The sequence below is a fragment of the Lagopus leucura genome, unplaced genomic scaffold (assembly GCF_019238085.1).
Source record: "Lagopus leucura isolate 7727_CA_CO unplaced genomic scaffold, USGS_WTPT01 Super-Scaffold_73, whole genome shotgun sequence".
Classification (NCBI taxonomy): domain Eukaryota; kingdom Metazoa; phylum Chordata; class Aves; order Galliformes; family Phasianidae; genus Lagopus; species Lagopus leucura.
Window position 1 is genome coordinate 58,256,483 of NW_024962252.1, and position 16,593 is coordinate 58,273,075.

General features: G+C 42.7%; 2 protein-coding genes and 1 non-coding gene across 3 annotated transcripts; 1 reads left to right on the forward strand and 2 right to left on the reverse strand.

Moving 5' to 3' along the window:
* Positions 1-218: 218 nt before the first annotated feature.
* Positions 219-8,423, forward strand: ACAT2 (acetyl-CoA acetyltransferase 2). The gene is made up of 9 exons (XM_042883178.1): positions 219-282; positions 402-536; positions 1,392-1,573; positions 2,519-2,636; positions 3,815-3,958; positions 4,941-5,063; positions 5,354-5,508; positions 7,349-7,459; positions 7,990-8,423. The coding sequence occupies exons 1-9, from the start codon at positions 234-236 to the stop codon at positions 8,155-8,157; spliced, it is 1,185 nt and encodes a 394-aa protein (XP_042739112.1). The 5' UTR covers positions 219-233; the 3' UTR covers positions 8,158-8,423.
* On the reverse strand, positions 8,332-16,096 carry TCP1 (t-complex 1). The gene is made up of 12 exons (XM_042883165.1): positions 15,946-16,096; positions 14,911-14,996; positions 14,086-14,214; positions 13,505-13,602; positions 13,094-13,204; positions 12,284-12,465; positions 11,524-11,650; positions 11,014-11,189; positions 10,269-10,392; positions 9,294-9,486; positions 8,850-9,013; positions 8,332-8,629 (listed from the first exon to the last, which is right to left on the reverse strand). Exons 1-12 carry the CDS (start codon positions 16,016-16,018, stop codon positions 8,416-8,418), a joined length of 1,677 nt encoding a protein of 558 aa, XP_042739099.1. The 5' UTR covers positions 16,019-16,096; the 3' UTR covers positions 8,332-8,415.
* On the reverse strand, positions 15,322-15,458 carry LOC122174938. Its single transcript, XR_006177281.1, has one exon. It is a non-coding gene; the product is annotated as a small nucleolar RNA SNORA29 (small nucleolar RNA).
* Positions 16,097-16,593: the final 497 nt, after the last annotated feature.

The window sequence follows — 16,593 nt, forward strand, 5'->3', positions numbered from 1 at the left end:
CCCACCCTTTTTTTCTTAGACCTCGGCTGCCTGCACCGAGCGGCGATGTCGGCTCCTCCCTCCATTCTAACCCGGCTCCCTCCAGCGGAGCCCGGCCCCCACCGCCTCCCGCTCGCGGCTCGGCCCGCCTGACAGCAGGCGAGGGGCGGCGCCAGCAACACGCGAGGGGCGGCCCCGGTCCCGGCTCCGTGCAGGCTCTCGCCGGCGCTCGCAGTCTCCGCTCTGCCGCCGCCATGAGCGCCGACCCCGTTGTGTTCGTCGCGGCCGTCCGGACCGCCATCGGTGAGGGGCCGGGCGACGGGTGCTCCTCCGGGGCCGGGTGCCCAAGGGCGCGGGTGTCCAGTGGGCGCGGCGTGGCTGGGGCTGCGGGCGGTGACGGCTTTCCCCTCTCTCCTCGCCAGGTTCCTTCAACGGCGCGCTGTCCGCGCTGCCCGCGCACGAGTTGGGCGCCGCCGTCATCCGCGAGGCGCTGCGGCGGGCCGGGCTGGGCCCCGAGGAGGTGTCGGAGGTGGTGCTGGGCCAGGTGCTAACCGCAGGTAGGGCTCCCGCTCTCACCTCGGGCGTCGCTTCTCGTGGGTGTGACGGTGTGGGTGGCAACGGCTCCGCCGCTGCGGGACAAAGGCCGCCCGGGACCCACCTGCAGCATCCCCCGCTTGCTTGTGGATGGGTCTCTTGATTTCGTGGAACTGCAGCAGGCAGGAGATTGGTCGTTTAGGTGTGGTCGCCTCTTCGTGGGGTGATGTTTAAGCGGTAGGATCACCGAGCAGGTTGTGCTTCAAACAAGAGGAAGAAAATAAAAGAAATAGGTAGTTGAACATCACGTTTAAAGCTGATTTGGATTTCTGTGTGTTATTAGCACACTGCAGGGGTGCTCTCTTTATCCAGTCCTTTGCATACAAAAGGGCTGAGCCACTTTGGCCTGGAGGATGTGTAGATGAATGTAGTGCTCCTGTTCTCAAAGTTGCAAGCAAGAATGGAAGCTTTTGTGACTGACCTTGCATAAATGTGCTTTCAGTTTTCAAGCGAGTTTATAGGAAAAGCTGTCTATTCATAACATGCAGAAGACGTCTGAAAGAAACCCTTCTGCTAGCAGCAGTTAAAGTGAATGCCTTATACATGTACAACAGGTTGGTGCTGATTTGATGTTGAATAATTGGTGCTTCATCTCACCCACAGTCAGAAGCAGGTTTGCAAATATAAAATATCAGTAGTAAATGGCCAATTAAATGAGAGATAACTGAACTGCAGATTGCTGCCAGAAGCTTTATCTACCAACTAATAGTAGGAGCAAGCTCAGCATTTGGGGGGAATTGGAGTACAATCGTAAGAAGTGGCAAGACCCATGTTTCATTTAAAGAGTGTGCGAGGACAACTCCTGTCTGTACTTACAGGTGCTGGCCAGAACCCAGCTCGGCAGGCGAGTGTTGGAGCAGGAATCCCATACTCAGTGCCGGCATGGAGCTGTCAGATGATCTGTGGGTCTGGCCTGAAGGCTGTCTGTCTGGGGGCACAGTCCATAATGACAGGAGACTCCAGTATTGTGGTCGCAGGAGGCATGGAAAGCATGAGCAAGGTAAAGCAAGAGATTTCACTCTCATTTTCTGGCTTACTGAGGACAGCAGTAAGTGATGTTGAAACCAGGTGTTCCAAGGTTAATGCTTTGGAGGCAGTTTCTGCACTTGAAAGTGAAGTTAGACACTCAAAAAAAAAAAGACTTGGTAGCTTTTTTTTTATTTAATAATATTGTAGTTACAGAAAAGATGCCATGCAAACACACACTGCATTTAAAATTCTATTTTAATTGCCATCTAGCACTGTAGTGATGTAGTGATGTATTTGCTTGCAATAGCTGGCAATGAGAGAGGGTTTCTGTGCTGCAAGAGGCTCAAAGAATGAATAACTGGAAATGTTATTCTCTTACAGACCAATCAGTCGGTAAGTAATTTGAGCTTGGGAAGGAAGCAAATGCTTTCATTTTAAGGTTCTCAGCCCGAGGCTGTGTCATGGACTGGTGCTTGGAAAGCGCAAAGGTCCACTGGCTGCCTCGTGCTGAGGGTGATGTTGGTGCTTCATGGTAGCAGAGTACAATGGGAAGCATTTAGAGGAACACATGGGCTGTCTTGCCCCACAATACTGTGTGATTCTGTCTGTGCTGAGAAAACACTTACTGGTTGGTGATCTGCTGCCTGGGAAATGCACAGGTCAAGCACCATGCCAGCTATCAGACCTTGGAAGGAGAGACAGAGCATTCAGCTGGGGAGCCCCATGTTTTGACTGGCCAAAAACCCTAATTTTCCCCTTATTTTTCATTCTATCCTGCAGTGTGAGGAAAAGACTTAAAGTGGGTGGTTTTAGGGGCAGGAGGGGTATGTGTATAAGGGAGACTGTGAGAAGGAAAGGTGAGCTGGGATTGCTACCCGTAGTCCCGAGGTGGGAATCTGTCTCTGCCTGTCCTGCTATTTTGGCTTCATTGCATACCACTGATAGAACTAACTCCTTCTGAAATACCTTCCTGCAGGCTCCTCATGCAATTCACATGCGAGCTGGGGTGAAAATGGGAGAGGCTTCCTTGCAGGATACTATAATCCGGGATGGCCTTACAGATGCTTTTTATCAGTATCATATGGGTATAACTGGTAAGTGGTGACAGTTCTGAAAATCAAATAGTAGAATCACAGAAGGGACCTCAAGGATTGTGAATCTCCAAAACCCTTGACACATGCAGGGCCACCAACCTCCCCATTTAATACTAGACCAGGCTGCCCAGGGCCCCATCCAATCTGGCCTTGAACACCTCCAGGGATGGGGCATCCACAACCTCTCTGGGCAGCCTGTTCCAGTACCTCACCACTCTCTCTGTAAAGAACTTCCCCCTGACATCCAACCTAAATCTCCCCTCCCTCAAAACCATTTCCCCTTGTCCTGCAGTTATCAACCCTTTCAAAGAGTTGACTCCCCTCCTGTTTGTAGGCTCCCTTTATGTATTGAAAGGCTGCATTGAGGTCACCCTGCAGCCTTCTTTTCTCCAGGCTGAACAAGCCCAGCTCCCTCAGCCTGTCTTCATAGAGGAAGTGCTCCAGTCCCCTGATCATCTTCAAATGGGAAGGTGGGAGGAGAATTCACTCTTAGTAAATTTCAAAAATCTACGTTAGTTAAGAAATTCCAAGCTTTCCTTAAGTTGTAGTCATGAAAAGGGGAAAAACCTTAATACTGAGAAGTGTTGAAGACATTTTTTGCTTTGCAAGTAAAAAGCCTTTTTTTTATATTGGAGCTAATAAAATGTTGGCCTGGAAGAGTATATATTCAGACGCCCTGGCTTACGCCTGTGGGTACCACATTTCACTGCACCTCTTTTGCTTCTGAGCAATTTAAATTAACTTCAGGATAAGTGTCCAAATACTTCCTAACTGAAGTATTCAGCTGCACAGATTTGCGGTGGGGAGGAATTAGGTGAAATGTACGGTGGATGCATGTAGTTTTGCAACCTTAGGTTATTGCATCCTAGATGGCATAGTTAGCTAACTGCTTGTTGAGAGATCTGATCTGATCCAGATAAGCAATTAGCAAAGCTTGTTGGCGTTGGTATTTAGTTAGATTTACAACCTGGGAGGAGATCCTGCACAGAAATGTACACCCACAGAATGAAACATAGCAGAGAATCATGAGCAACCAAAACAAGAAATCAGAGTGAAAAGGTTCAATGAGTTTAGCTGCTCGCTACAGCAAATATTAATGACTACCTGTGTGCTTTCAACTGTAAAGCTTACAGCTATGGGAGGTACTGTCAGTAATTTGCATTTTATTCTAATTTCAGCTGAAAATGTGGCCAATCAGTGGCAAGTTAGCAGAGGGGAACAAGACCAACTTGCTTTACAGTCACAAAACAGGACAGAGGCAGCACAGAAAGCTGGCTATTTTGTAAAAGAAATTGTTCCTGTTCTTGTACCTTCCAAAAAAGGTAGGTGTTAAACGGATAACTACAGTTAATTTTAAAGAAAAAAACATGTTCTACTCTGTCTCTTCTAATCAATTGTTTTCCAGTCTGTTATGCAGCCTGTTATGCAAGTGGTTCCACAAGTCTGTAACCTGTTGCTCTCTTTTCCAGTTTCCAGCCCTTCTTTTTTGAAATAAGAGAAAAACAATGCAAATGTGGAATACCCAAATGTAGCTCTATGCAAATATTGCTATCTATTTTATTGGAGAAGGAATTACAATCCAGGGCCACGTCATGCTTAACACAGGTTCTCGACTTTAGATGCTGTATTAAAATCAGTATTTTCATATTATTATACAAAACTTAAATCAGACATGTTGATATGGCAAGTCTTGACAATCTAGTAAAATACACAGTAAACAGTAGTTAGAATTACTAGTTAATTAACTAGGTGCAGTTATGGATATGAGGTGTGTTTCTCTTTAGGTTTGCTTAGGATTTAAGCAGACCTCTTATGGCACACGAGCCAAAGGTCTAATAGGATGATTCCCCCAGCCCTTTTGTGATGAGGATGCAAAACCTGAAGTTTTCAGGGTGAAATGATGAATCAACTGAGTAGCTCCTGTGAGAAAAGTTCTGACATTAGGCCTTCAGGACTTTCTTGAAACCAGTTTAGATATTATTTCATGGTACTTGACTGTCCTTTCCAATGATATTCCTACAATTGCTGCCGCCTTGGAAGAGAAGTGGCTCTATTAGGAAGAGCCAGAACAATGTATGCTTTTATACAGCTAGACAGTATTTTGCTTGTTAGCATTCATTTCATGAAACCCAGCTGCCTGTCCTGCCAGAAGCAGCTGGAGGGAGCTTTATAGTGCACTGATTTGTTGGTAAAGAGGAATATGGCATAAATTCCCAATCACCCTGTTGGTTCTGTCAGCTCTGTGTTTAAGGTATGTGTATGTGTGACCAGGGTCTCCTATGAGCCTAACACTCTGCTTTGCAGGTCCTATAGAAGTTAAAACAGATGAATACCCTCGACATGGGAGCAACTTGGAAGCAATGGCAAAGTTAAAACCCTGTTTTCTGACAGATGGAACCGGGACGGTAACAGCAGCTAATGCTTCAGGTCAGTCAGGCTAAAACTGAAATGGAAAACTGTAATAGCTGTGTGTAGCCCAAGGAAGGGCATGGAAGAGGTGTGGCTACAGTGTGGTCACTATTAGATATGCTTTAAAGGAAGTGGCAGTGTTTGACAATATACGTAGAACTCAAATGTAACTGTGGAGAAGGACTTCTTTCCTGAGATATCTTTTGTTTGCTTGTTTTCTGTGAAGTAACATAAGTATTTGGACAATGATAGCAATGCTTGATTGCAGTTAGCCAGCAAACATACAGCAGCTGTTTGTCATTCCACAGGTTTAAATGATGGAGCTGCAGCTGTGATTCTAATGAAGAAATCTGAAGCTGCTAGGAGAGGTCTTATGCCTATGGCCCGGATCGTATCTTGGGCTCAGACAGGTATAGATCCATCTATAATGGGAGTAGGGCCCATTTCAGCAATAAGGAAAGCTGTAAGTAATTGCTTATCTGTCTATCCATATCTTGTAATCTCTTTTCATTTTCTAGAGATGCCTACTCACTGAAAAATAATTCATAGATGTAAGTATAGCATTTGGAACATAATGTAGTCAAGTTTATAGGCCTCCTTGATCACCTGGGAGCGTTAAGATCAAATTTAATGGAAGCGTACACTGACCTAATTCAGAAGTGAATTGGTTCTGCCACAGCATAGTTCTGATTCTTTGTCTGGCCAGGTTAATGTTCATACCATTGCCTAGTTGTGTTTGCAGTACTGCGTGCTGAAGGATGAGCAGTGAGTGCATCTGCTTTCACGAATATGATTATGCCCTCTGTGCTTTGGTTTGCCCTGCCGAAGTGTTACTCTGTGAAAGCTCAATTTCCTTTCAGATGAAACTAATCAAGAAGGTGCTTTCCAGAACCACATCTGATGTGCTTGAGCCAGTATTGCCGCCACTGAGGCACCCTGTGCCCAGTCCTCTGAGTGCTCCTATTATGAGAACCTCCTGCGGCACCGTGCTGCTTGCTAATACAGATGTAGCCCATGGCAACCCCAGCTGATTATTTGCTCCAACTGCTATTGAAGTCAAGCATGAGGAGAGCTCTCCTACAGCTGATAAGGATATCTCTGCTTTAGTATTCTTTCCTAGTTTTATTTATGCTGTGCAGACCTTATTTTGTTAGTCTTTGAAATGTCCTGGTAACGCAGAAGCCTAGTCTGGTCACATAGCCTCTGTGGCTTTTAATGGGAAAGTTATGGTCATAAAGCTGAAGCATTTTTTAATCTGACCCATCCTTCTAAATCAGTGCCATAAATGCTGTTTCTATTGTACACATGATACACAGTTTAAACTGTAGGATAGACAACCACAGACAAGTATTTAGCTCTACCTAAAATCCTATAGGTACTCTGAAAAAGGGCACTTCTTAATATGAACTTTGTTACCAAATACTTCACGCCCTCCCCATGTGTTTGCTTCAGAACTTCTTAGTACCAGTTTCTCTGTAGAGTGACTAAGCCATGCTTTTTAGTGCTGCAATGTAGTAATTCTTACAGATACCACTTTCTCAGGAGGTTGGCTCTTACCCACTGTATATCTAGTACAAAGGGGCACTCATCCTTGACTCAGGAGAGATGTGTCAGTCTGGTTGCAAAACATCATTGCTGCAAATGATTCTGCTGATAAAGCATTGCTGTTAGAAACAGCCAGTGGAAGTAAATATTTAAATACAGAGAACATGCCTGTGCCTATACCTAGGCAGATAATTACACCACAAGTTTCTTGTGTGAAACCATTAATCAAACTGTCTTCTACAGTGGCACTGTGGAAGCTTTGAGTAGCAGCTTCTCAATAAAGGCAGGAGAGTGGAGCAGTTACTGCTGACACCCATCACTAGTGGTCATTTTGGGAATGAAACACCTGTACTCAAAAACTGTATTAAGCATTCAAAATCTCTAATGAAATCAGGCTTGTTAGTAAAAACTTACTTTTAATCAGCTAAAACCTACATTTGAAAATGTTATGTAAGTTATTCTGCTATGGGCACCATGTGCAGTTTGACTCCCTGCAATTGTTAACTGCACCAATAGCTGTGAAACATTAACCTGGATGTTATACCAGCAGTGAGCATGTTGAGACTTTTTTTTGTTGGCACCATGATATGATGTCAGTTGTCCTCAAGAGAACCACAGCTATGAAAAAAACTTTTTTTTCCTTCAGCTTTTTAATAGCCGTGAATTCATATCACTGGTACGAGTCTCATTAACGGCTTCCTCAGGTGCTGAGGAAAACATAAAAAAGCTTCTATTAAGTTTCTGTTTTGTTCTCTCAGATTGAGAAAGCCAGCTGGACTCTGGACCAAGTTGACTTGTTTGAAATTAATGAAGCCTTTGCATCACTATCAATTGCGATAGCAAGAGAATTGAAAGTAAATCCAGAAAAGGTAATGAATGTATCAAGTCTCGTTTCCTTGATTCTATTTGGATTGTATTCAGAGTTGAAGTGAAGCAGCCCTATATGGTATAGGCAATACCACATTAGGCATTTCCTTCAGCTACTCAGCTGTAGGCCTGCTTTGCTAGCAAATTGTTTCCTACTAGACCAGGCTACAGCTTTCTTCTGGTAGATGTGTACACAACTCTACGTTGTGTAGCTAAGTAGCTAAGCCTGAAATATATGTCAGTTTTCTTCCCGGAGTGGTGAGAATTTCAGTTATTGCTCTCTCCTCAAATTCATCCCTAGCTACACCATCATTAACAGCTGTAGCAAATAAAAATGATTAGATGGGCTCCTTGGGGAAGAAATGCTAATTTGTAACAGCTTCTACACACGGGATCTAGTTTTCCCTGTAGTGTATGTAGCACATTAGCTTAGTCACTTTTGGAGACTATACCCAGTGATGTCATTGATGTCAGAACTCCAGCAAGCCACATGACTTCTGAACCTGACCTTGTGTTCTTTCCTCCCCCTCAGATCAACACCCAAGGTGGAGCTATTGCTCTTGGCCACCCTCTGGGTGCCTCTGGTTGCCGCATCCTTGTGACTCTGCTGCACGCACTGGAACGAACAGGTGGAAAACGTGGTCTTGCTGCTCTCTGCATAGGAGGAGGAATGGGAATAGCTATGTGCATTGAGAGATGAATAACTGCCTTAGAGTTTAATAGCAACCTTCAAATCATGCATGTTTTTGTTTCCCCTACCGTTACAGAGGCTTACTACAATGCTCTTTGTGCTCCTTTGTCATTGCCTTGTCAATTAAGATTAATAGTTACACAATAATTTTTGCTTCTGAAAATAAATTTTTCCACAAAGAAATAGCAGCATTCAACCACTTGTTTTATTAACATTTCGGTTACAAGAGTGGGAAGTGTATGTTAGATAAACATAAATAAAGCCTAATTATTCTTCAAGTGCTCCAGAGTGAACTGCATCTTCATAGCACCCTCTGTCCTCTTTAGGTTCAGGGTGCAGTTTGATAAGATCATCAATTCGAAGAATAGTAATTGCAGCTTCTGTGGCAAACTTCAGGCTCTTCGTTTTGACCATGGTTGGTTCAAAGACACCAGCTTGCTTATTATCACGAGGCTTTCCGTTGACCAAGTCAAGACCGATCCTGAAAAGAACAACTATCATCAGATGGAGAGGCAGGAAAAGTAGAAATAACTGGGAGTACATCATTTCATTAATACAAGGTCCTGGTGACACATACTGAAATTCTCCCTCTGACCTTCAGTTCTGTGTAATAACCTGCACCTTTTTGCAGGCAAATTTTGGCTCCCTAAACTGCCAGAGCAATTTCCCATCCGCCTCGCCCAGCCCCTGGGGATACTTGCCATTTCAGATTTTTGCGATCAGGGTTAACTTGAGCCTCATTATGGAATGCTCTTAACTTCGCAACAAGATCTGTAGCATCTTGAGCAGCATTTACTGCCAATGTATTTGGAATTATTAAGAGAGATCTTGCAAATTCTGCTATTGCAAGTTGTTCACGGGATCCCTAAAAAGAGAACAGTTTTAAAACTTACTGTTGTTGGTGGAACTGGAAAAAAGCACAGCCAGAATTAAGACAACAGGTCAAACCACACAGAACATCTTTCACATTTACTCTAATTATCAGGAAAAGTAAGTCATGTTTCCAGTTTGGAAGAAGCATCTTATGATGGTGTAAAGTGACTATGCTTTCAAGAACCACAGAGCTGACTTCTGGTAGAACAAAGAAAACTCATACTGTCCTAACAAAGCACACATGCACTGTTACTTATCTGTGTAAGACTCACCATACTTGTTGCATAATTTTCAAGATATATTGAAAGTGCTGCCTCTACAGCACCACCACCTGGAACAACAGACTTGGATTCCAATACTCTTTTAACAACACAGAGAGCATCATGTATAGATCGTTCCATTTCATCACACATGAAGTCATTAGCTCCTCGTAAAATGATGGATGCTGAAGTACGAGCCTTTGTGCTGTGGAATAAAGGAAGCAGAAGACAGCTTAATTGAAAAAGAAATGCAAATTACAACTCCTCTTGCTAAACATTTTTCTTAAAGAAACAAGCTCAGTGGAGCCACATTTTTTTCAGATTTAGAAGTTCTATCTTACTACTGTTATGCTTCCCTGCAGGGTATGTATATCGTGACATAGCAAGTTGGTATTTAGTTTAAGTTCCAGTAGGTAAGAAACCTATATTGAGATGCAGTCTTTCAGAGAAAGATACACAAAAAACAGACACTTCAACCAATGTAGTGCTTTTGGTGTCAGGACAGTTGTGGAATTGGAGGGAGAATACAGGAATAAGCAGAGCTCTCCTCTACATAGCCATTAAGTGAGATCATGACTGCCAGCAGTACAATAAATGCAGTCACACAATTGCTTAAGTGCCACAGTCACAGAATATTCAATTCCCTCAGAAACAGCTACAAAAAGAGACAAAAGTTTGATATTGAGATCAGAAGTGAATAGTCAAGTATGTTCTTGTTAAAGGAACTATGACAAACCACATTTTTAAGTACAGCCTATCTAGCAATCTGATTGATACACCACGTTTGATATACGAGTTGTCCCGCCCCAACAGACAAGATGAAATACTGTTACTTTCACCTCTCATTTGCAGCGGACTTGTATACTCTTTCCCATGCGTATAACTACTCATGCCACTGAGACAGCATGGAAGCAAATAAATGGGATTTTATCTCAAATCCAACAGAAAACCATGCACAAAAAAGAACACTCTAAAGCGGGTCCTTACTTCTTGATTAAGATCAGTTCATCATCACAGATTCTCTCTTGAATCACCTCTTCTGCCTGTCCCAGCATTAATGCCTCAAAGCTCTCCTCACCTTCAAGGTTTGCAAGGGTTGAACATATGGTTGCTTTAAAAAACAAACAAGATGTGAAATTAGCATTCAGTTCCAATACATCCTTTGCCAACTTCCCGAAGCAGCACATGGAAAGAACATCAGAAACATAAATACAAGCAGAATGAGCAAAATTAAATTAACAGCACTAAAGGAGCAAAGTTAATTTTCACACAGCAATGAGATTTTCTGCAGTTTGTCATCAGTTGGTTTTGCTCCATTTTTACAGCACTTATTTTTCTTAGAACCAGAAGTTCCCCCGCTTTACCATAATGAAAATACTTTCTTAAACATTTATGAACTGACAGGGCCAGAATTTTTTTGTAGTTGTTGTTTAAGTATTCATTAAACGCTGCAGCAATTCTTCATTTGTCTTGAACTATCTATACAGAATACTTTTCCCCAGCATAAAGCAGCATTTATTTTTTCACACTGTAAACCTTTCTTGGGCAATCCCTTCAAACCATCTATTCGGACAGAATGCTCGCTTAAAAAGAACAGTGAAATTGAAATATAACAAGAGTGGTTCAGCTTTCTTCATGCTCTCTCCTTGCATGGCCTACATGCTAAGAAGCCACACTCCAAAGATTAGTTACACCAGTTTCTACTTGAAAAAGCACCTTCATACACACGTACCTCCCGATGCCTTAGCAATCCGCTTAAGATCCTTCTTTACAACTCTTCGTACTGCCATGGCACCAGCATCAACGAAGTATTTCAGACACATGTCATCAATACCTCCAGTGGTTAGAATAACATTGGCACCTGTGGCCAAAATCTTCTGGATCCTTTCTTTTGTAATATCTGATTCTCTGCAAGGACAATAAAAAAATTACAGACAAATTTAGAAGTTTGCAATTAAGTTCCGTTAACCAATGTCTTGAAATCATGCAGAGCTCTGCAAGAAGGAACCACTGCACAAGTGTACGTGGATTTCTTTGAAGTGGACTTACTACTAAGTTCCACCTTTGGAAATAAAAACTTTTTTTTTTTTCCCAATTAATATTTGTTGTTTGTTGGGAGACATCAGCTTTCTAAACACTTCTGTCTCTTGTATTCAGCCAAAATTACATCAAGCCCACCAGAATTGAAGAGATCAAATCATCCACTGCAACCCCACTGGCTGTTAGTCAACCTTCCACACACCTTTGCCTTATCTGGTCCAGCTTCTCTGGGTCTGTGATAACAACCTGAACACCAAGCTTCATTTTGGCTTTCTGCAGGCTGAAGTCAAGGCACGCAATCTTTGCATTAACTATTCTCTTTGTCATACCTGAGGATAGAGAAGGGAAGAAAAAAGGCTGCTGTCAAACTGACTTAACAAATCCTCAAGTTTACATTAGAAAATAATGCTGCTTTTACATTTCAGGTATCTATTCAATTTGTTTTTTCAACCTCCAGTCCTGCCCAAGACACTAACAGAAAAATACTAACAGAAACTTCAGTGACAGAAATACATTTTTAAGTCCCTAGTATAACTTCTGTTTCCTTTCAACAGATCCCTATTCTGAATATGTGAACATCCAGAAGAACCAACCCATCACTCTCACATACTTTTAAGTTACTTAATCACAAGACAACTCTATTAAACTTAACATCTCTGTAAAAGCTGACACTGGCTCTCAGAAAGGGAGGTACTTGTATTCTCAAAGACTGCAGTGTTACCATGTCAATACCCAGCAAAATAAGCAGTTACAAATATTTGAGTACTCTAGTAGGCCTCTCAAACCCTAGTCTAGAAACAAGGATGAAGTGCTAAGTTTTTTTGCTTTTTTTCTTATTTAATCATTCTAGAACTGAAAAACCAGAAGTTCCGCAACTAGTGCAATCAGTAGGAAGATCCATGCAGAAAGAATGAGAGTAGCAAATTCACACAAAAGCTCTATAAAACACAGTGTTTTCTTACCCTGTGAGCCCACCACGCAGTTCAGAGCGTAACCATTCACAAGAATGCTCTCTTTTTGGCTGCGGCCATGTGCCTTCAAAACATTAACAGAGTTGATTGGATACCGGGCCTGCCCCTTCTGGTCTGTATATTTAACTGCCATTGCAGCATCCACCACCATATTTGCAAAGAAATCACCGTCACTAAAATGCTGTTAAGGTTAAAACTGAAATGAAAACTACTGTTATCCTTAAGGAATGGAGAAAAAAAAAAAAAAAAAAAAAAGGGAAAGTTTCTTGTATAAAATATTTTTTAATATATATTTTTTTTAGAGAAATAGAAAAAGCTGGTATAGTAAGAAGCAAATTAGGACAGGCTAATGCAAAGCTTGTTTTGACCCTCCTTTTTGTTCTTTAACAGAACAAAATATCTATCCTATGATCACAGCATGCATCCTCCTATTAGCACAAAGATCAAGAATACAGGCTTTTCTGTGACTATCAAGTAAAACACAGCTTTCTTTTCTGCTATTTCACTCCCCTAGATACCCAACTTCCATTTTTTCCATTCATGCAGTTCTTTCGCATAGACACACACCGTAAGAAAAAAAATTAATACAGTTCTATCTATTATGGTGTCCTTATCCAGGTTCAAATACTTGGGAAAGGTCTGAACATGCTTTCCCATGGCAGATAACGATACCACTGAAATGTTTTCTGTACCTTTGTCACGAATGGGAGAATACTTCATTTCACTACTGCTGTAAAGGAAACCAGCTTAACTGATCAAGCTCTCCGAACATGTAAATAACTGGAACAAGTTAAAGGATACATTCCTATAATTTTCGAGGACATGGATGTTTTAGCAGCATTAATCAGGCATTCCCTGCCTAACTCGTCTGTGTTAATAATAAGGTTTTCATTGATGTAGCGAACTGCTTCCCTGTAGAATAAAGACAAAATACCAATGAAGAATGCCACCCTTACAAAAGACAAAAACCTTGTGCCTTCAGCCTTGCTAAATGTTACACAGAAATTAAATCAATTATTCTTCTCAGACAGTAAAACGACATTTTTTATGTGACAATATACAAATACAGAATTAAAATTACAATGAAACCAGCGTATCCATTTTGCACAAGGAAATCTTCATTAATGCAGCTATAAAACCAGAAATAAACAAAAAGCATGCACTTATTGTACCTGGAAAATGCAATACACTTCAACTGTATCAGTTTCTTACTTGCAAGCAAGTCGGTATCCACCAATAATGGAGGTAGGATGGATTTTCTGTTTGACAAGCTCATCAGCATTTTTTAGAAGTTCTGCAGCAATGATTACCTGTTTGAAATACAAACACTAAATATACCCATTTCATATAACCACAACTTCTTCCTACCATTCAGCAGAGAAATAGAATCCCCAATGGTTCATTATCTGCCCAGCAGAAACAACACTTTAAACCATATTTTCTGACCTTGGAGAAAAAGCCATCCAATTTTAAACAGCAAGGAAGTTTTCAATCCCCTGAAACTTTTTACAACACCGACCATTCTTACCAATTAGCCTTAGCATTTTACTTCCCCAGTGGTTAGAAAGAATGTCAATTCAGAAACTATCCTTGACTTCAACAAAGGAAAAAATAGCGAACAAACAGCAGTGAGTGAATTCCATTCCAGCATACCAACTGCATATAGAAACAAGCATCTATGAAACATAAACACACAAATCTGATTTCGTTCTTCTGCAGCCCACTTTAAAAAAAAAACTGAGACCATGAAACATTGACATTTGTTGCATCTGCCTATAAAACTTTTTGCATACCACTGAGGTTGTTCCATCACCAACTTCTTTGTCTTGTAGGTCCGCCAGCTCACAAAGAACTTTTGCAGCAGGATGTTCAACTTCCAGCAGTTTCAGAATGGTTGCACCATCATTAGTAATGGTCACATCCTAGTTTTTAGAAATTGAATATCAGTACAAAATACATGTCTATTGTTTTTCCTGTCACGTTCCGCAATGTTCATGAAGCAGAACATTAATTTTTCTTTGCAAATTTTCATGAAACGGCTATTTATACCAAATGCTTATTGCTTCTTTCTAACTAAGTGACCCATAGTTATCCGGGACAGCTGGTACCTCATTTTCATCAGAAACACCTGTTAGGTACAAAATGTTTTGCACATATCACACTAACAACACAGCAGTGAATCACTCCCAATACAATATTTTATTATGGTTTTATACCAGGAAAACTTCAAATAATTTTAAATACAAAATACAGATCTTAAAATTGTTAAGAGTTATTTGAAATCACTTTCACATTGTATCTTACAGGGAAGAGATCAGAGTACACAAGTCAACATCAGTCTGATTTTAGCACTGTATACTCATTTAAGTAATTTTTTCAAGTAATGACTTTTACACAGAGAAAAAGATCAACTGTAATACAGAAACTATTGATGCAAATGATACAGCATGAACCACCTGAACATACTGTTTCACTGAAATGCTCCTCCTCCCACTCTCTCTCCACACAACACAAAATCAGGTACATGAACATGAGACCTAGGAAGCACACTAGGTGGAAGCACTTCTACAACGATAAAAAACTTCCTAGCATTTTCCACTTAGATAAAGCTTACTTACCCCAATATCATCCACCAACATCTTATCCAGCCCAACTGGCCCCAGGGAACTTTTCACGATGTTGGCAATAGCGGATGCAGCAGTAACTACATAAACAAAAACAAAGAAAGATTTTAAAAACCAAAAAGCACGAGAAACCTGTGCTTCAGAAACTTTAGATAAACTAACTCAGGATGACATTTCAGTCTGGTTTGTAGGTATTAAGCAGTACAAAATACAAGCAGCATGTACCAAGGTGGATACAGACCCATGGTACAACCACGTAACACAGGATGTGTAACAATTGATACCATATCTTTTTGCCTCAATTAGGTCTATGACTAACACAAAATATTTAAAGTCATGAAAATCCAAAGTGAAGGGCCTCCAGGCACTTAAATGATAATGGAGCATCTAACGTAGCAGCTTGTCCATGTGATGTTCTGCCAACTTCATGTAGGAAAAAGATACAATCAACCTTTTCCTTCAGACCGTGGCAAGTTTTTCCTCTATCCCACAAGCATAGCCACTTCCTCTGGAGATTGAAAAAGTGGTAGTATAATGGGAAGAACTGCAACGCAGGCCGTCACTCTGAGTTTCCAACGGTGTAACTACTGCCCCTTAGAGCAGCTTTTTGAAAGAAACTGCCATTACCGAACACCTCAGCCAAATTAAGGCAATCTGAATCTTAAGCGTACATCAGAAGTGTACAACCCTCACAATCACCAGAAGGCGACTCCTCAGCTTCTTCTTTTCTCGTTCACCTTCTCAGAAATGCAGATACTCCCGGGATGCGCAGCCTTCCCCACGTGCCGTTTGTGAGAAACGTAATTCGGACGGGGCCGCTTTCCCCAGCAGCCACCTCCCCACCCGGCACCCTGCAGGCCCTACGAGTTGGGGGCGGTCCCCAGCCACCGTGGCCGGCAGCCGCCTGCCCACATGATCGAGCCGAGGCGGCGGCTGGCCCGGGGCGGGGAAGCACATGGCTACGCCATGTTACCCCCTCCGCGCTCCCTCCCCGTTTAGCGGGCTCCGCCGGCAGCACGCGGCCGTTACCGTTCTGCGTGCGGATGGTGTCGCCGCTGGTCCGCTCGCCGAACACAGCCAGGGGCCCCTCCATCGCCGCCATCTTCCCGCCGGGCCGTGGCGCGAGAGGCAGACACACAGCCGAGCCACAGAATGGCCAACAGCCCGCTATGGAATGCCGGGAACTCCGCCTGAGACGGGCGCGGGCAGGCGGGGCGGTGAAGGGGCGGGTCCACGGCCGCCCGCCCAATCCGGGGGCGCGGTGCAGCCCGGTCTCGAACCGTGATTGGTCCTTGGCGTTGAACAAAGCCACTGAACCGAATGAGAGGCGGCAGCGCTTCTAGGAGGTTCTAGAAACTGGGGCGGCGCGCGGCTGCTTTGAGCATGCGTGCTGACTGCCTGTTGGGAGTTGGCGGGCGGTCACTAGCCAGGGTGGAGCTTGTAGGAGCTGGGGATGTCTGTATCTGCATTGTGGTGCTATTCCATGGACGGTGGCTGGAAAAGAGCCTAAATCTAACGCCAGTTTTGTGGTGTGGCATTTCTACACTTTTGCTTATTATATCACAACGTGTTACTCCACTTTTTAAGGGAATTAATTCTCCTCCTAGTCGTAAAACCAAGATTTGTATTGTCTCAGGCCCTACTTTCTTTTCTGGCCACAGAGAAAGGCCAGTACAC

Bases quoted from the DNA above. Each gene is read 5' to 3' on its own strand.
- ACAT2 (XM_042883178.1), top strand. From the start codon at position 234: ATGAGCGCCGACCCCGTTGTGTTCGTCGCGGCCGTCCGGACCGCCATC. The intron at 283-401 runs GTGAGGGGCCGG...TCTCCTCGCCAG, and splicing joins GGCCGTCCGGACCGCCATCG to GTTCCTTCAACGGCGCGCTG. The intron at 2,637-3,814 runs GTAAGTGGTGAC...TTCTAATTTCAG, and splicing joins GTATCATATGGGTATAACTG to CTGAAAATGTGGCCAATCAG.
- TCP1 (XM_042883165.1), bottom strand. From the start codon at position 16,018: ATGGCGGCGATGGAGGGGCCCCTGGCTGTGTTCGGCGAGCGGACCAGC. The intron at 13,603-14,085 runs GTATGCAAAAAG...TATTTCAAACAG, and splicing joins GTGATGGAACAACCTCAGTG to GTAATCATTGCTGCAGAACT. The intron at 11,190-11,523 runs GTGTGTGGAAGG...TTGTCCTTGCAG, and splicing joins CTGGACCAGATAAGGCAAAG to AGAATCAGATATTACAAAAG.